The sequence below is a fragment of the Astyanax mexicanus genome, chromosome 12 (genome assembly GCF_023375975.1).
Source record: "Astyanax mexicanus isolate ESR-SI-001 chromosome 12, AstMex3_surface, whole genome shotgun sequence".
In the NCBI taxonomy this organism is placed as follows: Eukaryota; Metazoa; Chordata; class Actinopteri; order Characiformes; family Acestrorhamphidae; genus Astyanax; species Astyanax mexicanus.
Genome location: NC_064419.1, coordinates 40,133,077 through 40,154,766, shown reverse-complemented (window position 1 = coordinate 40,154,766; position 21,690 = coordinate 40,133,077). Strand labels below are relative to the sequence as shown.

Here is a 21,690-nt window from a genome sequence, read left to right as displayed (position 1 = left end):
CACGTAGACACAACAGCTAGTGGAAATGGAGGAGCTACTGAACCTGACCAAGAAAGCCAAAAACCTCACTGGTCCTCCTATTTTTTCAATTGCAGTCTGGATGCAAGGGTTTTATCACTGAGTAGAAGTTTTAAATATTTTTCACAGATGTCCCCCTGGAAACATAATCCCGTCAGTGATGAGAAGAGTTAGAAGTCTGACAGGTGAAGAATAGAGTGCAGTAATAAAGTCTTTGTTAGCATGAGAAAATGAGAAAATATATGTATATATGTGTGTGTATTTAAAGGGACACACAATATTTATCTGTTTTTTTTTTATCTTTTCACCCAAGTCTAGGTGTTAAACACCCTGAGATGTAAAGTGTGTATCACACACACACACACAGCTCATTCCTCATTCATAGGAAGGGGGAATGTGGGCCAGCTGGAAGTTCGCAGCCGAGCCGAGCGGAGCCGAGTGTTTCCGAAAGCAGCCGAGCGCTGGAGGCTGGGCGAGCACACGCACTCTCCCCCGCTCACCGCGCAAAAACAACAGCTCCGCTTCTCTCCCTCTCTCTCTATCTTTCTTTTTAACGTTTTCCTTCTCCATCCATCCCGCTCTCTCTATCTCTCTCTCTCTCTTTATCTTGCATGTCGTGATCGTGATCGCGGCGGACGGACGGCCATGAGGAGGGGTGCTGGATCCCTGTGCGCGCTCTCCACCCAAACAGGCGCGCGACTGTAGGTATATAGGGCGCCCGTATAGGATGAGCGCGCCGTGCCAGTGGACGAGCCTGAGCGGCGGAGACACGCAGAGGGCTGCTGCTTGATCCCATCAACCGGATTAAGTCCAGCCCAAGATGTGCCGAAACGTCCGATGGGGGTGAGGTGCGCAGCTCCAGCGGCCGAGATTCCAGCGAGACGAAGACGACGACGGAGAAGAAAGGCTGGGAGGAGGAAGCAGCAGCAGCAGAAGAAGCAGCAGCAACAGCAGCAGCAGCATCCCTGTGTCGCACAGCCCCCCGTTATCCAGATCCACCTGACCGCCACACCGAGCCCCACATCCCCGGATTAAACACCAGGGCTAAACACCCCGTAAACAAATAGCCTGTGTTTATTTAGATAGCTTATTTGCTTGTGCCTCGGTTGTGGAGGGGAATACAGCTCATGTTCGAGGCTCTCACTGGTTTTATGGAAAACCCGGAGACATGACATGCACACGAAAAAAGAGGAAACGGTATCTGTCGATTTCTGAAGCCCCCGTGCTCGTCAGCTAGCTAACTAACTAGCTCTGCTTTTTTTTCTCAACCCCAACATGAAACGGGATTCATGGATTTTGCGTTGTAGCTATCGTTTCTCCCCACAGACGTAACGTTAACCATTCTGTGCATTAATTAATTAATTATTCTTTATTTATTTCATTATTTATTTCCTCCTCTATTACATCCTTCTGCTCTCTCTCTATACTTGGCAAGGGACGCGAAAATCGATCTTGGATTACCAGCTGGATTCATGTTGGATCCACTGTGCGAGGTGTGTCGGTGCCAAAAGACACATTTCCCCCCTTTTCTGTGTTTTCGTGGCTGGCTAACTGCAACAAGCTCCCGTTCAGGCCTACAGCCGGAGCCACAGCCATTGTCTCGGATACAGACTTGAGGACAGGCTTGAGGATTCTAGGTAGGCACGAGCTCCCACACATTCATTACTATTATATCCATTATAATACCCATCACACACATCGTTCCCTCATTCCCTCGTCCTAAGCTGTATACTAGGCTATTTTTTTTATTATTTATTTAGCTACCTAGCTACATGCTTTGGGAGAGGGTAACTATACTGGTTATGTCAGTACTGATCTGAACCGTTGTCTTGTAGCATGATATGCCATGTCCCTTTTTCTGTGTAGCATATATGACACACATGTTATATAGAACTTTTATTATATATACATATATAAGTCCTTTTATTTAGCTATAGGCCATCCACTTGTTATCCTACCCCCCCCCCCCCCTCCTTCCACCTCCACAAACCCCTCGCTCGCTCTCTCTTACTCACGTACACACATAACACTTATCCACGTACTGTAGATGTGCTGTAGATTTTTAGGCCATGCAGCAGCCCAAATAATAAAAACAGACTAAGAGAGACTGAATGAGAAAAAAAAGGCTGAAATTCATCAGCCTACTGTTTTTCACCCTGACTGATCTGTTGATCTATATCATGGACACATACACAGACACATATACAGGTAGGTAGGTAGATATAGCTACTGTAGATAGATAACAGGTAGGTAGGTAGATATAGCTACTGTAGATAGATAGACACTGGTATTGGCATTGGCTGCCAGGGTCTCATCTCATCATCCCCAGCTTTAGGCCATACATAACAATCACTTCAACATCACACATTTATGATATAGATAATGAATGATGTTGGACAATAAGCAATGCAGAAAGATTGAGCTCTAGCTAGATTGAGCTATATGTATAGTTTCAGCTATAGGCTTCAGCAGCATCCCAAACGCTGGAAGCTGCCAGTGTGGCGCAGCTCATCCTCACAGCTTACAGCTGCACATTAGCTCAGCACAGACCTCAACACACACACAGATGCTGCTGGATCTGAATGCGTGCTGGTTAATGGTTGATTTTATCTGATTTGTAAAAAAAAAGAGAGGAGGCTGTAATGACTCTCGTTTGGAAATTGTGTTTTTAAAATGTCATCCAGTGTCTTAAAATAAGAGATAAAAAATAAAGAGCTACAGAAGGAAAAGGGGAAGGTAGCAGCACAGTGTTGTTCACTGCTGCTGGCGTTCTTTTTTCCACACCGGTTTTGAAACAAGCCCCGCCCACCCGCGCTGCGATTGGCTAAAGGCTCGAACTGAGCAGAGCCGCTACAGCGCACTTGCCCGTGAGTTTTAACTGCTAACCAATCGTAGCGCGAGAAACGGGCCGTCTCCAGCCAATCCTGGCTCGGTGGGCAGGGCGCGCCGTAAAACGGGTAGTGAAAAAAATAACGCCCTGCTGTTGCTATCCAGTTCTTGACTGTGGCGCGGCCTTCTGCCTCCAACCAACTCCCATTTTAGCAGACTCCTCCCGGAGCGTTAGCCAGGAACACGACAAATTCCGCCTCATTTAGGACTCCAAACATTATAAAAATGACAGACATAATACCTATAAACAGTTTGTAGGGGGTTATTGGTCAATTAGCACAGTCCATCTCTTTGTTTACACGTATTTAACTGGCAATTGCATAAGCTTATGGTATATGTGGAGTCGATTATGGTCACTTCTAGGTAACTAGCTCAGCTAAAATAAGCTATATTTATATAATATTTTTATTGTTATATACAGTTCTGGAAAAACAAATAAGAGACCACTTCAGTTTCTGAATCAGTTCCTCAGATTTTGCGATTTATAGGTATATGTTTGAGTAAAATGATCATGATTGATTTATTATATAAACTACAGACAACATTTCTCCCAAATTTCAAATAGAAATTTGTCATGTACTGCATTTATTTGCAGACAGTGAGAAATGGCTAAAATAACAAAAAATATGCAGAGCTTTCAGACCTCGAATAATGCAAAGAAAACACATTGTTCATATTCATAAAGTTTTAATAGTTCAGACATCAATATTTGGTGGAATAACCCTGGTTTTTAATCACAGTTTTCCTGCATCGTGGCATGTTCTCCTCCACCAGTCTTACACACTGCTTTTGGATATATTTATGCCACTCCTGGTGCAAAATTCCAAGCAGTTCAGCTTGGTTTGATGGCTTGTGATCATCCATCTTCCTCTTGATTATATTCCAGAGGTTTTCAATTTGGTTAAACCAAAGAAACTCATAATTTTTAAGTGGTCTCTTATTTTTTTCCAGAGCTGTATATGCTATATAATATAATGTAGAACTCTAGGTATGCATGTGTGAACCTATTTGACATTCTGCATGTGGAGATGAAAATATAACCAAAGCATATCATATCATATCATATTTCCTATTTAAATCATGAGCCATATTGTGATACCAAAGACATTGAGACATATTTTTTTAAGGAGAGCTGAGACAAGAAGTGATAACTTGCATAATTTGAGCCTATTCTTTATAAGCTGTTCTTTTTTATTGAAAGATACTTAATTGACAATAGTTATAATAAGGCCTAAATTTAGCATGTACTGAAATGCATTTTAAATGTATCTGAGACTAAGGTTAAGGATATTAAGAGGGCAGTTTCACAGACAGGGATTAGGTCCAGTCTAGTTGGACTACACAGCATATTAAACATATTAAAAAGATTTAACATGAAAGAAAACATAGTCTAAACCTAGGCCTAATCCCTGCTTGGAAAACTGACCCCAAATGTTTCACCTTCTAATTCCCAATGCTGAAACCAAACCTGAACAGAGTGAAACATTTGGCAGAATACTGAACATGTTTTTTACAGGTTTTTATTCAGTACACCGCTTATTTCAGCATTGCATGAATTCAGTTCAGTCCAAATGCATTTTCACCTTGCTTTACAAAGAAAAAGCAGTTACAGAACTATGTTAAAATGATTTGTTGAACACTAAAGCTTTCAACATCTCTGTGGACATACCAACGATGCACAATACATCTTTTCATTTATTCTGCTGAATACATTTGATTGCCAAAAATTTGATGCAAAAACCTTCTTTCTTTTACAGTGCTGGATAGGTAGGATTAAAACCTTTCTTTTGATTAGTTAGCTTTCATTTATTTCAGGGCCAATTTGCTGCCATTGTCAAAATACAGGTACAAAATGTACCCAAAATATATTTTAGATTTGGGTATCGTTATAAGGTCTTGAAACATAGCATTAAGTTCATATTGTCAACTGCATACTTGGTATTCATAGTCAGGTACTGTTGACAGAATTTAGTTATGTTCACATTAGCATAAGTACCTCAAATAAGATTTTTGTCTTAATGTGACTCAGATCACATTTTTTAGGGCTCTGTGGACATGCCAATCTTATCTACCGAATCAGAACATGTATCATTTACATTTACAATAATTTATAAATGTGAAGCATCATGATAGAAAAAATCTGAGCATATAAAATACAATTGATTGATTAGCCTTGTAATAGAAACGCAGCCTTAACCACAATGTGATTATAAGGTCAGACATTAGATTGACACATATGCTGCTTTTACATTACAAGCCTCATTAAACAATTTTTTTGCTCGGATCAAATTTAGTTCATAAATATAACTGACCTGTATCAGTCTGCAATGTGAACAAATCTGTCCCTGAAATATTAAGACTTATTCATGTCAACCCTGAAAGACATTATAAATTAAGCGACCAGAGTGTGGTTTAATTATGACTGCTGAAATTTGTTGTTGCAAACAACATCTGTTTAAAGTCCCACCATTTAACATAAAGAGCCAATCTGCTTGCTGGTTACACCACTAGTGGAGGTAATGGTAACTGCACTAGTGGGTATGCCCTTCCCTCAATGTGGGGATCTGCGCAAGCACAGTAACCAGATCAAGCCAGTAATGTCTTTTTTTCTTTTTGGATTATTGAGCCAAATGCTACAAACTTTTCACAAGCTGTTTATCAGATTTTAGCAGTAATTTAAAATCTGTTTTTGAAACGGTAATTTGACCTTTAGCTTCAAGGTTTTTACAGAGGTTCGAGCCTGGCTTTGACTGGAAATAACAGCCTAATGGTGTTGCAAAAATGGCCACCTAGTGAATAGGCCTCCATTACCAACAGCACTAAGCTCATACATACAAGCAAAAAGAGGAATACGATGCAATCTGACCTTTCACATACATATTGAATGTACACATAATGGATGCGTATCTGATCTTGGACCACATATAAAAAATGACATAAATCTGAATTGAAAATATCAGATTTTACATGTCCACACAACCCTGAAAATATCAGATCTGTTTTAAATTTAGGGGGAAAAAATCTGATGTGAGTAACTTCAGCATGGTAATGTGAACATAGCCATAGGTCTATCTCAGCTTTCAAGTAAAATGGTACATGGTGCACATCTACATAATTTAATTGACTTCAAAGTTGGATAAATCTGCTGTGGTTTAGCCAAAAACTGACTATTTTCATAAGATTCTGGCAATTTACAGTTCTGGGCCAAGTTTTCCAAAAGCGTCTTAGCATTAAGAACATCTTAACATGGAGATGGAGACAGAGAGAGAGAGAGAGAGAGAGAGAGAGAGAGAGAGAGAGAGAGAGAGAGAGAGAGAGAGAGTGCTCAGTGTAAAGCTCACTCGACCATCTAAGAATCTTCTTAGTGCTAAGAACCTTTTGGGAAACCCAACCCTGTTTATTATTAATACATGTAATGAACTGTCAGACATGTAACATTTTTCTTAATAGAAAAATGGAAAAATGCACAGAGGGCTGTATGATCTGGCTAATAACTTATATCTCTATGGTTAAGAGAAATGGTAATTCACAATAGAATATAATGAAACCCTTAACAAAGAACAGTGCTAGATTTTTAGTAATTATCTGTAAGCCTAAAACACAACATGCAACAAATTTAAATGGTAAATATCGTACTGTGTATTTAAATTTTTTGTGGTACTACCTTTAATTAAAATGTTTCTACTGTATAATTTGCACAGGATTGTACTCTGCCCCTGAAACTAAGCCATTATTTTTGTTGGGTATTAAATCACACTCAGATGGTAAACTGTACAGCAGGTTTGATACTACGATATAGTTATTATTTAAAATATCTTTTATAAATAGTTTTGAATATATAGATATGTATGGTAAATTGCCCATCTCTAGCTGCAATACTCGCAAGCAGAGATCTGATCAGTGTCACTATTAAAAAAAAGCAAAATATTCACTTTTTTATCTGTTGGTAGCTGATTTTATCTAATAAGCATTATTTTCTTCCCACCGCACCTATAAGCACATACGAATTTGAGTGCATTTAGTCTTATAAAGACTCACACACACACACACTCAGTGCATGAGGCAGAAGAGCCCTGTAGCTTAGCAACAAGCTGCTGTAATTGCTATGACAGAAGTACATTAGTACGGCTGCTCTAAAACAATAGGTCGTTGTTGTTCTCTCTCTCCTGTTGGAGTCCGATACTCTGTAATAATTACAATAACCTCAAAACAGCTCCGACGCAGAAACGTTAAAACCATTCAGCTTATTTAAAACGGTCCAGTTAATGCCCCTGTTTCACCCCAGCAGGGTACAGCGATCTGAATCTACACACTGGCCTTCTTTTCTGAGAAAAGACTCAGAAAATCTCAATCTCTGCAACAACTTCTCCATCTCTGAATCTCTGAGCTGAAGATCACCGGTGATCATCCTCCCCACTCCCCGTCCTTCTGCCTCTCCATCTACAGAGATACCCGCACTCCACACACAAAAAGTGATGTTAGGTGTTGTAGCCTAGCAACAAGTGAGGTAATCACTGTGACAAGACTAGTTGCTGGCATGCCATGTTGCGTGTGGTGGGAACAGCTGATCTGCTGTGTGCTGAGAGGGAAGCAGAAGATGTTCCTCAGCATGCTACAGCAGATGCTTACAAGAGCCCTGCTCTTCTCTTTCAGGGGACTATCGATTGATTTGTGTTTACAACTGACACGTAGCCTACAGATTAGAGATGCACCGATACCATTTTTTCTCTTTCGATGCAGATGCCATTTTTTAACCCTTTGATTTTTACCCACACAATTTTCATGTGATTTTTATTGTCTTACTGCTGTCTAAGTTGTATGGGACTTTGGGGAGCTTCAGGGTTAGGCGCTCATTGATGTCCTTAATGTTATGATTGATTCCCTCCGCCCATTTATGTTTTTAAGAGGCCTGCATTCAGGTGATTTTCATCCGACGTTAGTGATAGAGAGTAACAGATTTTATAGGTGTAATTTATCTGATGTTAGTGTTTTTAGTGTGTTTATATCAGGTGCTCACATGTCCCAGGAATGGGTGGACCAAAGACCAAGTTCTCAGCAGCATTATTTTTTTTTTTGTTAGGACATTACCTGTTTTCCAGTAATATTTCTGCTTTTTTATAGGGTCATCCATGATACTTTTTTGTATTTTATATGATGTTGTATGCTGTAAAATTTAAGAAGGGTTCCAAAACTTGTCATACAGTGTATACACAACCTAAGTGATGGTTTTCTTATTTTAACGTTAATGTTCTAGGGTTAAGTTAGAGTGCGCCATATCATACCATACACAAAATATCATAAAACAGTAATACAGTGATTTTAAAAATCCATATTGTGATAATGTTAGTATTCTGTCTCAATAGTCTGTTTTTGGTGTTTAGTTTGTAATAAAGGTATTTTTTCTGTCATTTTTAATATTTACTATACATTTACTGAATATTCCCCATGTTAGTATTTTAAGATATTTTCGTCACAGTAATAAAAAAATCTTGTTGTTATATCGCTATAAAAAAAATATCGCCCACCTTTAATGCCGGGTACTTATGTTAATACTCTGACTATTATATCTTCTATATTTATAGTGTATTAACTTTCTATCCTTGAAGGTAATTTAGGGATTTCTTTTGTTATCAATGTGTATTTAGTAAATGTTGACGCCTTTTTAAAATTCATCAGCTTCATGCAATTGTTTATTTTCTTTAGTCCAAGGTGTTTTTTTTATTTAAAAAAAAGACAGAACAGTTCTTAAAATTGTTTAGCTAAAAAATTTAATAAACAAGTTAGCTAACAGATTTAACATCAGACTGAACTAAGCATAACAAATTAAATTCAGAAGCCTATAGTTTATTACTTGCTATTACTTGTAGGAATGGGGAAGTGTAAATCTAATGAAAACGGGTTGGAAAAACCCAGTTTTAGCACTGTCCTTTATTTCAATTTACAAACACTCTTCTTTTTTGTGTGCAAAACTGGCAATTTATGTTGGTTTAAACTACTGATTTGTTAGAACATATAGAACTCATAGGCTTACTGTAGATTATATAACATAATACTATTTTTTGCGTTTTTTGACATTTTGTTATTGTGATTGTAAAAAGTCTTAAAACATCTTAAATTTCATTTCCCCATACTTGCTGATTAGTTAGATATATGGATATGTTTGTATTTTTTTAGACTGAGTCGCTTTTTAAAAATTTCTGCCTAATTAAAACACAGTATTTTAGATAAACCCTGTCACACAGTAGCTCCATCATTCACAAACTCTACAAAAAGACCCAAATCATTAATGCTGCCTGTGTTAATGTTTGGACACCTTACAGAGAACATAGTAGCACCCATTTTGGCGAATATCACAGCTTGCAGACACTTTTTGCAGCAGCTAAAATCTTTCAGCTATTCATTCATGTAGTAGAGTTTTTTTTTACCTCACAATCCTCCTGAGAAGGCTTCTATCTGTGATATTCTGTGTACATCTTAGAGCTATGTTTTCTGTCTCTCAGTATAGTGTCATTTAAATATACAGAGGCTAGTTCTCTGTAGAGGATGTGGAGGAGTTATTTTTACTTAAAAAAAAATCAGAATTTTGAATAAAACAGGTCTTCGTCTACTTCTGAGGTATTCTTGGGTCATCTTGTTTGAAGTCTGTCCACATATATGAGGTGGCCTATGATGTTCTGGTCAGGGAATGGTGAGGGTAATTGCCAAAGCTTTCGTTTGTGTCCTCTCTGATAGTCCAAGGTGAATTTGAAGGTGACTTTGAAGTTGTGTTTATGCTTGTAGAAGCCACCCTTCTTTAAATTGAAATTCATTTTGTGGACTCATTTTTTCCCACCATCTGTGCAGAAAAGGTGCTCTTTAATTAAACACAATGCTGCACAGTAGAATGGTGCACCACTAATAATGACCAAGCTAAATATTCTTGCACCATATGGGTGTTTTGATTTGTCATTTCACCAGCATATTAGCAGTTGGCTAGTGTGGCACAGCTACCACATCATGTGGGATACTGAGTTTCAATTCCCATTCTGGGTGACTATACTGGGCTACACCAATTAAAGGCCTTGGGCAAGGACTCTGTAATAGAAATAACCTTGTAAGTGACTCTGGATAAAAGTGTCAGCTGTAAATGTAAATTTCTTTTCATCTTAACCTCCACAGTTCCCTAAAACTGCAATTTACATACTGTAGAAACCGTAAGCTAAAAATCTCTTTTCTCTCTTTTACTTGTAGATGTTCTTCTATACAATTTCATACACAAACCCATGGTTGCTAATGATGCGTTTCTTTTACCATGGAAGTCAGATGTTGGAGTTAGAAATGACATCAAATTGAGAATGTCCCAGTTAAACATTCAGATAATTTTACACTATTTTCAAAATAGTAAATCCAACCAAAATTTGTTCCATTTTTATGTCCTAGAGATGATCATTCTCAGCCCTGTTTTTATTGCTGGTGAAACATTATGTAGTATTTTCTGCATCTAAGCATTACAGAAGGTGGACATTATTGTGTGTCCAACCGATTTAATGAGACACAAATAGATAGATAATATCTATGAAAAGTGTTAATAAACTGTATAATAACACTGAATTTACTACTGTAGATTTTCAGTGCAGCCATATTGGATTCCAAACTCATGGATGGTTGACTTTCCTGAGCTCAGAGTAGAAAATCCAGTGTTAAAGTTTAGTTTTTTTTTTTTTTCCCCAGCTTTTGTTGTTTTCCAGTACCTCCAAAAGGATGAAACAGGATCAATGAATGATCAAAGTAATGGTTGATGTTCAAGTTTAGAGCAGCTGACTTCTAAAGATTGTATGCATTTCCAATAGGGCTACACAGCACATTGTTTTAGCATCATCACTACAAATTGTTCATGTCCAGTGGTCACATTGGGGGGCATGTATAGCCATGTAAGGCACATTGAATAAAATGCTACAACCTTTAACAGCTTGATACAAAATAAAAATCATCAATCAGATACAAAGAAAGCATTATTAATATAAAGACATGTTGAAACTGACAAATCTTTAGACAGTTCTGGAGAAATCTGGAACTGTCCAGCTAAGCTGCATCTTCAGTAACGTCTCGGACTTCACTATGTGTACAAAGGACAATAAGTGGCAAACAAGGCGTTTTGTGAAGCAGAACTTTTAATAATATGCACACAACCGTGGTAATCACAGGTAATAAACATAACTTACTTTTCAGAAGCTTGTTTGCCACTTATTGTCCTTTGTACACAGCTGGTACAGTATCTTTTAAGGTCCCCCGGGAAAATTCCGTTGTGTTGTGACTCACTTCCGTTGTGTTGTGGTTGTATTTGCAGCGTTTTTTTATTTGCAGCGCGTTTTTCTATTTGCTGCGCCTGTGTTGTAATTTTGATGGATGTGTTTTGTGCTTTTGCAGCGCTTTTCAATTTGCACTGCGTTGGGCTTTCTCGGCCACCGTACAGTTCAGATAGAAGGTGGAGAAACCATGGAGAACAGTTGCAGTCTACCCAATGCATTTTAAAGGAGTTGTTGCTGTCTAGTCTGAGGTTTTGACCAAGTTCAGCTCAGGTTGATGACCTGAACAGGCTCATCTTGGCATTTACTTTATTCTGAACTCAGAAGCAAAAATTCTGTATTCTGCACAGGGCATCTGGTTCAGTTCCACCACCAAGTATGGCCAGTTCTTTAGAAAAAAAAAGTGTGTTCCTAGGAGTTGTCAATGGTCAGAATCCTAAAGTGGATAGTTTTAGGAATTTAATGCTGTTTGTAAGAAGGTTCAGAAGCAAGATTGGTCCAGTTAGTTTTGGATTTACTCTGCAGTTAAGTGAGCATATTTGAAGATTTGAAGTTTGCAACATTTTGTCTTCATCATCTGCTTAGGTTGCATCTCCATATACTTGACATCAGCTGCATTTCAAAGTGTAGGATGCATTTTTCGGCCGCTACGTCATAGAAGGCTATTCCAAAATGAAGGATCCTTCGTATACAGCCAAGAAATGCAGCAGAAATCAGTTACCCACAATGATAAAATGGTTTTCCTACCAAAATAATGGGAAACAAGAACTCAGAACTCATATTATTTATATGTTATTATTTCTGTGAAGAAATTAAAAAAGCAAATAAATAATGCATCATCATGTGGCTTTGTGCATGATATCAACACAAAACTTGCTTATACTGTTCCAAGTGTGTGTCCACTAGGCTTCTAGGGAGGTTTCTTCATAGTACAGTCCTGAACCAATACATAGGAATACAGCTCTTGATTGGTGTTTAGAAGAAGGATGTGCATCTATCATTGGCGAATTGTCAACCTGCTTTTCCAGGTGTTGAGCCAAATTCTGCCTCACTATCAGAATCTGACTCCATTCTAGTGTATACATGCCGTGCAGCAGAATAAACATAGATTCTCTTTTGATTCTTTGTTTTTTTTTCGTTTATAAGGGTTAATCTACAGTTACAGTAGATACAGATATCACCAGCTTAGTTCCTTTCAGAAGCCAAAACAATGTTAAGTTGATCAGGACCAAGACCACCTGTTTTGGTTGGACCAAATCATGGTACCTAGGTCTGCAGCATCTTTCATATCTGCCATTTTGGTTCAAACCAAGCAGAAAAGTCAAAGTCAAAGGTTTGGACTAAACTAATTAGGTGTGAAATGCTTAATATGCAGGCCACAAATAATTATGTGCCAACCAGAACTGTGAGTACAGTAGGCAATGGAATTTAGACGTGAGGGAAGTAAACATGTTCATTCTTTCCAAAGTGATTAGAAATAATGGATGTGGTGAAGCGTCAAACTATGTTTTGGAGGCCAAGGATATTCCCCTGACAGCTACTTCTGTTCCAACAATACTTTCACTGCATTTTTTTTACTGTAAAACATATCAGGATATCAACAAAACTCATCTCACTAATTTATAATACATTAACATCACAATTTTGTATGCTATTATATTTGGTTCAGGTTGTTTGGTTGCCAACATTTCACACCTTTTTTGTAGATAGGTTTGGGAAACGTTACTTTAACTACAAGGACATAATTCTTCAGAAAATCCATTACCTTTAACGTCAAATCTTTCTCGTGGCAACCCTTATGTAGTGAGAACAATAACGTCTATTTCGTTTTGTTTTTTAGGTGTGAGAGTAGGAGGGAAGAGGAGGCCGTTTTGAAAGGTAGCTCCAAAGAAAACTGTGCAAAATGGGGCAATGCAGAACCAGCCACTCCTGTTCCATGTGAGACAACAACAAGAGGCAACCACGAAGACGGAAGACAGCTCAGCCGGAGGAGGCGGAGGAGGTGGAGGGGGAGGAGGTGACAGAAAAGGAGGTGTTTGTTCCAAAGGAGAGGAAGAAGCTCCACAGTCGGAGCAGAAAGAGGGATGGCCAACGGAAACGAGAGCAGCGACGTGCCCAGTAACCCCCTGGCAGCAGTCGTGGCTAGCACAGGTGGCATGGTGGGCGGAGGGCCTTCGTCGGCCGTGTCCACCTACGTTAAACTCGTCCTTTTAGGGCTGATCATATGCATCAGCCTAGTGGGCAACCTAGTGGTCTCTCTTTTAGTGTTAAGGGACAGGACCCTACACAAGGCGCCGTACTATTTCCTGTTGGATCTCTGCCTGGCCGACACCATTCGATCGGCGGTCTGCTTCCCGTTCGTACTAGTGTCCATCAAGAACGGCTCGGCCTGGACCTACAGCGTGCTCAGCTGCAAGGTGGTGGCTTTCATGGCCGTGCTCTTCTGCTTCCACGCAGCCTTCATGCTGTTCTGCATTAGCGTCACACGGTACATGGCCATCGCACACCACCGGTTCTACTCGAAGCGCATGACCTTCTGGACCTGCGTCGCCGTGGTGTGCATGGTCTGGACACTGTCAGTCGCAATGGCTTTCCCACCCGTCTTTGATGTAGGTACCTACAAGTTCATCCGCGAAGAAGACCAGTGCATTTTCGAGCATCGCTACTTCAAGGCCAACGACACGCTGGGCTTCATGCTAATGCTGGCTGTGCTGATCCTGGCCACTCACGTGGTCTATATGAAGCTCTTGCTCTTCGAGTACAAACACCGCAAGATGAAGCCTGTCCAGATGGTTCCAGCCATCAGCCAAAACTGGACCTTTCACGGGCCCGGAGCCACCGGTCAGGCGGCCGCCAACTGGATCGCGGGATTCGGACGGGGCCCTATGCCACCTACCCTGTTGGGCATCAGGCAGAACTTGCACAACCAGAACCGACGGCTGCTGGGCATGGAGGAGTTCAAGGCCGAGAAGCAGCTTGGCAGGATGTTTTATGTGATCACCCTGTTTTTTCTGGTGCTGTGGTCACCGTACATTGTGGCCTGTTACTGGCGGGTCTTTGTGAAAGCGTGCACCATCCCACACCGGTACCTCTCCACTACGGTGTGGATGAGCTTTGCCCAGGCAGGGGTGAATCCCATTATCTGCTTTTTCCTTAACAAAGACCTGAAGAAGGGTCTGCTGGCCCACCTGCCTCCCTGTTGTAGAACTAAACCTCAACTACCCCGTGAGCCTTATTGTGTCATGTAAAGACAAACACTGATTCATTTTCTTTTTTCTTTACGATTCTTTGTCTTGGTGTGGGTGACAAACAGACAGTTAGAAGAGGTAAAAAAAAAAAAGGTATAATAGGATGGAGGCACGAGGGACATTTTCTGTTACTGTGGCCTTTGATTCAGTGCACGATGCTTTAATAGGGTGGGCATCATGGAAAAACAAACAAACAAACAAACAAACAAAAAAAACAAAGCATCTGCTAAAGCGTCACCTAAATGCTAAGTCTTTTCTTTTTTTGAGAGTTTTACAGGGATTTTAAAGGATTCGGGGCAAAAACGTGAGACACTAATTCATATATAAACAGTTTTGAGTACTATTAATCACAAGCATGAGGGTGCTATCGTTTAAAAAAAGAAGAAAAAAAAACAGCTGTTTTCACACCAAAACAAGACAAAAAAACATTAGGCGAGCAAATTGAGGCAAGGATTGAATCACAAAAGGCCAACTCTGATTGATTCTATTTTTAAAGAAAAGAAAAACACCACTCTTCTATTGACATCACCTGTTAACTGTTAAACCCTTTAAAAAAAAGCCTAGGATCGATTACTAGCAAATGTGAACTTTGTGCATGCATATGATCTAACGTTTAAAGATAAAACGTGTAACAAACAAACAGCCTACGCATAAAGCTAATTAATGAGAGATTAAAAATTGGTATGTTTATTCACCATTATCTTTGGAGTGGACAGTTAAACTAATTAATTAAATCCTAACAATAACTCTGATTATTTTAGTAATACAGATTATTAAAAAAACAGTACAAATTGTTTTATTTATTTGTTATTTGTTGTAAACTCCATGCACCAAAGACACCATTGATCTCAAGGAAGCTGTAGTCGAAGCTACGAGGTTCTGTCACTGCAGATTCACGGCGTAATTACATTCGCAGGCGCTCTCATGTTTAACAACTTTAATTGCGTTTTTGCTGAGGAAATAGCGCACTATTTATTTGGTTTATTTACTTGTCTCTACTGTATTTGTGTATAATTTCTACCGGAGAGTGTAAAACTATTTCTATTAACATTACAGTGCAGAAAATGACTAATGCCCTCCAAGTTTATTTGACTGAACTGAATCGTCAGGAACGTGAGCAGAGTCTTGATATAAAAAAAACAGAAGAGTAACTGATGAGGTAGCATGACACAAAAATCTTACGTCAATGTTGTATATGAGGAGTCTACAAAATTTGCATTACAGATGTAATTTTAATTGCTATTGACTGAAACTGATCTGGCCGGAGTGTTTAGAGGATGAATCAGTCCCTGTGCCATATCTTTTCAGGTGATCTTACTCTTTATGTCACAAAGAACACCTTAAAATACTTGAATTAATGTGAAATTATTGCACATTATTGCAATTAGAGTGCATAGTATTGCTGACCTGATATTACAAGATGCTACAGTATTTACAGTGTGATATGTAACTACCAGAGAAGGAGTATTGTTGCATTATTTGCGAGGTCATCAGAACTTTTTGAGAAAAGTGCAAAATTTGAAAAGTTGGCCTGGATAATAGAGTATTAAAATAATAATAAAAAAATATATATATAAAAAGATTGAATGGGAGGTTCAAGAATGATTTAAGAATGATTAATTTGATGAATTCAATATGCTTTAATATAATCATTTAAAAAAACAAACAGAAACATAAACAGAATGAAGTTGCAGAATAAAGAATAATGTGGTGGTTTAACATCAAATTACTTTATTATTATTACTACTATCATTTCAACAACATTACACAAATCCGTATTCTCATAGGTATTAGTTGAACTAAGTTGAGGATTTGGGGATGGGACAGGCAGGGACTGAAATGATTAATTTGCCTGATAGTATTTTGCACACAACTTCAGAAATTGCTGATAAGTGAAGTATATTCTTGAGATAATATGTGAACTCACTTGAACTGGAATGCTGAGCGATGTAGGCAGGGACACAGAGATTGTAATATCAAAACGAATGTTACAGAGAGCAGAAAATTGTGATCTTTCTCGCGAGGTACTCTTCAGATTGTTCGAGGTGATCTGCTCCATTTTTTGTTATTTATTTGGCAAAGAGAAAGAGAATAACAGGAAAATGAACCAACAGCTTCACCAACAATTAAAAAACAACAACAACCATCTACAAAAAGTAGATGAAGGAATAATTATTTCTGTTATCTGCATTTACTGCCTTACTCTATTATCAAGGTTTGATAATTGATACTGATGTAAGGAAGATTTGACAGCTGTATGCCTCTACAGACACTGAGAAAAATATATATAATAACGAATGCTGGGGAAAATTACACTGTGTCGCTGACTATTGGAGGACATTCTTCACTCCCCTTCACAACCATACAAACTGAGGTCGCATCAGAAGGGTGACACACATAGCTGGAAAAAAAATATTGCCAAATTGTGACACTGGAGTGTACAATTTTGCACAGTCCAATGGAAAGACTTGAATGCAAAAACTTGATATCCTGTGGAATTAAAAGGAACTTCCTTAATTCTTGTGGATTTCTTTAAGACATTTTTTTGGTTTTTGATTTGGTTTTCGTTTTTTCCTCTTCTTCTTCGTATCTTTTGGGGGTCAGGGGAACGGAAGTGGATGAAGGTGGGCAGTGTTGTGTATTCATACGTGGAAAAGGATTGGAAAAAAGAAGAACCAGCGCTCGATTCGGTGTTTGGGAGGGCGGGCTTCGCGGGTGGGTGAAAGGGGAGTGATTTTTGTAATGAGCAAAATGCCTGGTAGAACATTTTTAGTTGCTTCAGGCAACCTATCTTTTGTAAAATAACTGTGACCTCTGTACGATTTCCTGTGTATTATATGGACTATGGACTAACTACAAACGGGGGGAGGGGGAGGGACTCTTGGTCATCATCTTTTTACTGCGCATGTGTGAGTGAGTGTTTATGCGGAGTATGAATGTGGGAGAGAACCAGGGGGACTGTGGAGAAAGCCACGTATGAAACAGCTGGAGAAGAAGGACAGACTGATGAAAAACGTAACTCCTGCAGATGATCTTTTGCTTTCCCTTTTCTAAAAACTAAAGGAAATTCAAACATGTTTGTCCTGACATATTTGAATGCTGATTCACGTTCCACACGAAAACTGTGTAAAATCCGTGTAGCCTATCAAAAACCCTGATTTTAACCATTTCTTCATAATGAGTAAAACTCCTGCACCAAAATAGGCTAAAAAATTTCACTCAGGCTCACACTAATATTAACATAACTAGCTTTCTAATTCACCAGCTAATTCAACTGTCAGCCTATATGAGTATGTGCCAATACCATGATTATGTAGTATACCCAACCAATCAGACCAATTAGATCAACCCAAATAAAAATGTTGCATTTATTTTTGTAAATAAATTACATAATATCAGTCACATCTTAAGTTATGTTCATTAAAACACCTGAATTGTTTAAAAGGACTGAAAGAAATAACAATATCTTTGGTCAGTCCCCCTAGCTGTACCACTCTTCCCAATGGGGATTCTGTGGGCCACAGTTTGGAAACCACTAGCACTAGATTCAGGGACAAAACATTATTTATACATTAAATAGCCTACAAAACATCAAATATACTCAAATTTTAGACCAACAATGTAGTTACACAAATCTGTCTCTGTTAGGAATTCTAATCAAAATCTGAACTAGGTGTGAGTTCAAACATTGCAAAACGGTTTAAATGAAATCAGCATTAGAGTCAATTAAAGCAGGATCATGTCGTACTTGTTATTTTTACTCGAGGGTTCCCCCCTACAGTTGCTAAGGAGGGTAATTCACTTTTGCCTCTTACAGACAGCTAAAAAATCTTCTTTTGTTAATAGACTGACTGAGATGCAGAATTTTAAAGAAGTAAAAAAAGGCTGTGGACTGAGGTTTTAGAAGAATAGTACACACATATGATTCAGGAGCATTACACAGTACTGGTGAAGGGTCATATACAGGTTCACCAATGCTAAATTGTGCAGTCACAGTATTCCAGGCCGCGGGTAGCAATGGTAAAGAAGCCAATCTTTCTATTACAAGTCAATGGAGCATCAGAGTCATTCTGAATTTTGTTATTCCAAGGTAACAGTACTACAAAATGTTGCTTTAAATCCAAAATATTTCATCAACAACTTTCATTGAATGTAATACTACAAAAATAGCTGAGATGGGCAAAAAAATTGAAAGTAACTGCACTACCCCTAAACTAACAGAATATACCAGCTTATTGACATGTATCTTCTACTCTCCATGTGACATATCTGACGTAATTACAGCATTAAAACCAGTTACTGTCTCAGTGGGGATCTGGACTCTGCTTTAAAGCATCAAGTACATGATAATGGTAGCAGCTTCAAGGCTGCAAGCTGTGCTATTCTCATAACTGCTATCTCCTATTGTCTGCCAATTTCATTGTCACACTGATTACTGGAAATAAATTAAAGAATAATTGAAATGCAAATGAATAGAGAGAAATATAATTCACAAACCTTGATACGCAGGCTTTGCTTTAGCTTTGAAACAGGGTTAAGACTAATACAGCATTTAGGGTCAGATTTCTGAATATAGATTAAGCTTGCTCTTGGACTAAATTACCATAATGATGATTCACTAATGAGACTTTCTTTCATTCTGGCACCAGGATTAACCTGCGCCCAGAAGACGAGGAGGGTTTACTCATTCAGCTCAGAGTAATCTGGATTTTTATGTGGGAGTGGGATATTTTAGCACGATGTAGAGAACACTGAATGATAAAAATGATCAAACAATATTCCCTCACTGGCTAACATGCCAGGAAACTCAACACACAGATAGCATGCAGATTTGGGCCACTTCTGGCAAAAGATAAGGCACTGCTGGCCTACTGCGTATGAGCCAAAAGCAGCCCATATGCACCAAAGCATGTTTGGTTCAGATCTGGCCCAGATATTGCAGTTCTGCTACCAGAAATATGCATGTGAGCCAAAAGTGGCCCACATACTGAACACACACATTAGTCCCATATGTACCAAAGCATATCTGGTCTAATTCTAACACAGATATGACAGCCTCTGGAAAACTGCATGTGGGCCAAAACTGGCCCACATATTGGAAACACACATTTGGCCACATGTATCAGTGCATATCTGGTCTAATTCTAGCACAGATATGGCAGTGCTGCCTTCGGAAAACTGGATTTTAGCAAAAAGTGTGCCACAACAAAATTGCTATCTGGGCGAGATAAACCTCAATAACCTAATCCATAAATAATTTTTCCTTCAGGTGCAGCATTTTCATTTAAACATCTCCATATCTTTATCAATTAAGTGCCTGTTTTGGTCAGTTTATTTACAACATGCCTTTTAATAGTTCTTTTGACTTTTCTGACTCCTGATTTCTTATTAATAGTGCCTAATATATGTCTATTTTGAGTTGAATTCATTGGCATATATTCTAATTAAAAATCCAAAAAATGGGATGTTCATGAGTTGAGTCAGTTGATATACTGACTGAGTGAATAAAGTATCTATCTATCTATCCATCTATGTAAGGACAAACAAAATAAGTACATTCAAAGTACCATAGACAAAGAGCAATATACTCAATGGTCATATTTTATTGTATAAAATAAAATTATTTGATTCACTCTGGAGTTACCTTTTTAATCAGTCTGTTCTATGGAAAAAAAAAGATCAAAATGAGAATGTCAAGTTGGCTTTCAGATTGAAATATCTTGTTCTGTAAATTAAAGGGTTTTTTTCCCCCAACACAACAATAAAAGTTTACTTTTGTTGCGTTTTTGACTGTTAATGTGGTGTAACCTCTATTCCAAAGGGAAAAGTACTCTTGTCCAGCTCAAGAAGAGTGTAGTAGTATTTTTCATGACATAAAACAATGAAAGTTTCACATGTGAAACTAAGGATCGAACAATGTCAAATGACCGCACAACTTTGCAAAGTAATTTTCGCATCCATCTGGAACTCACCATCAAGCGTTATTTAAACTCTGATAATTCGCATCACCTTGCCATGAACAGGCTGTCCAGTGTTCAGCCTTTCTCACAAGATAACACCTCACAACATTCCTAGGTTGTCTCCTTTATCGGTCAGTTTACATAATGCTGTCCCATGACTTTTGGCATGTCACAGTAAACAGGGGATATGAACTTCCATTAAACCCCTATCCGGACAGGATTAGTCTCTCAGGGGGAGGTCTGTGAAAAATATTTCACACTTCTACTCAATGATAAAACTCTTAAAAAAAAACAGGAGGACCATTGAGTTTTTTTTTTTTTGCTTTCTCGGTCATGTGACATCACGTCCAGTAGCTCCTCTATTTCCACTCGCTGTTGTGTTTACATGGATCTCAGTGGAAACGCGCGCCCAAAGTGTAATTACGGTGCCGAGCAGTGGACAAATAGCTATTTTATTGAACTTGAGCTGATGAAACTCAGAGATGTGTGTCTGGACAGGACTAAAATTACCAGAGGACCACAAAAGTTCAGCGAAAAAACAGTAGATAATTCAGCCTGTAAATTTCTCAGAGAACGTCTGAGAAAAACACGTACATGTTCGTTCTGGACAGAAATAAAATCACATAGGACACCCCATTAAAGGGAAAATTACCGTATTTTTCGGACTATAAGGCGCACTTAAAAACTTTTAATTTTCACAAAAATTGACAGTGTGTCTTATAATACGGTGCGCCTTTTGTATGGATTTTACTCGTCAGGTTGTAAGGAGCAGTAAACACACACTCCGTGCAGCGTTATAGAGAGTTTCAGTGCTATACAGAGTCCAGAGCCGTGCAGCTCCGAGGCTGAGCAGCAATAGCATTAGCTAGATGCTAACCGCTAAGCTAGCTAGCTTATTCACTGAGATCATTATTATCTAAATTTTACTCGTCAGGTTGTAAGGAGCAGTAAACACACACTCCGTGCAGCGTTATACAGAGTTTCAGTGCTATACAGAGTCCAGAGCCGTGCAGCTCCCAGGCTGGAGCAGCAAATAGCATTAGCTAGCTTATTCACTGTTCAGAGATCAGTATTATCTAAATTTTACCCGTCAGGTGTAAGGAGCAGTAAACACACACTCCGTGCAGAGCCGTGCCGCTCCGAGGCTGGAGCAGCAATACCGCTTAGCTAGCTAGCTTTTTCACTGTTCAGAGATCAGTATTTTCTAAATTTAGTACTTTTAATACTGCTGGAGCAGTATTATTAGAGTTAGATGCTAATCGCTAAGCGTTCACCGTTCAGAGATGAGTT

General features: G+C 38.8%; 1 protein-coding gene across 1 annotated transcript; it reads left to right on the top strand.

Moving 5' to 3' along the window:
- The first annotated feature begins 435 nt into the window (after positions 1-435).
- Positions 436-20,212, top strand: gpr173 (G protein-coupled receptor 173). The gene is made up of 2 exons (XM_007231898.4): positions 436-1,655; positions 13,033-20,212. The coding sequence occupies exon 2, from the start codon at positions 13,277-13,279 to the stop codon at positions 14,438-14,440; it is 1,164 nt and encodes a 387-aa protein (XP_007231960.2). The 5' UTR covers positions 436-1,655; positions 13,033-13,276; the 3' UTR covers positions 14,441-20,212.
- Positions 20,213-21,690: the final 1,478 nt, after the last annotated feature.

What these genes read in the sequence shown, in the direction of transcription:
- gpr173 (XM_007231898.4), top strand. Translation starts at nt 13,277, where the DNA reads ATGGCCAACGGAAACGAGAGCAGCGACGTGCCCAGTAACCCCCTGGCA.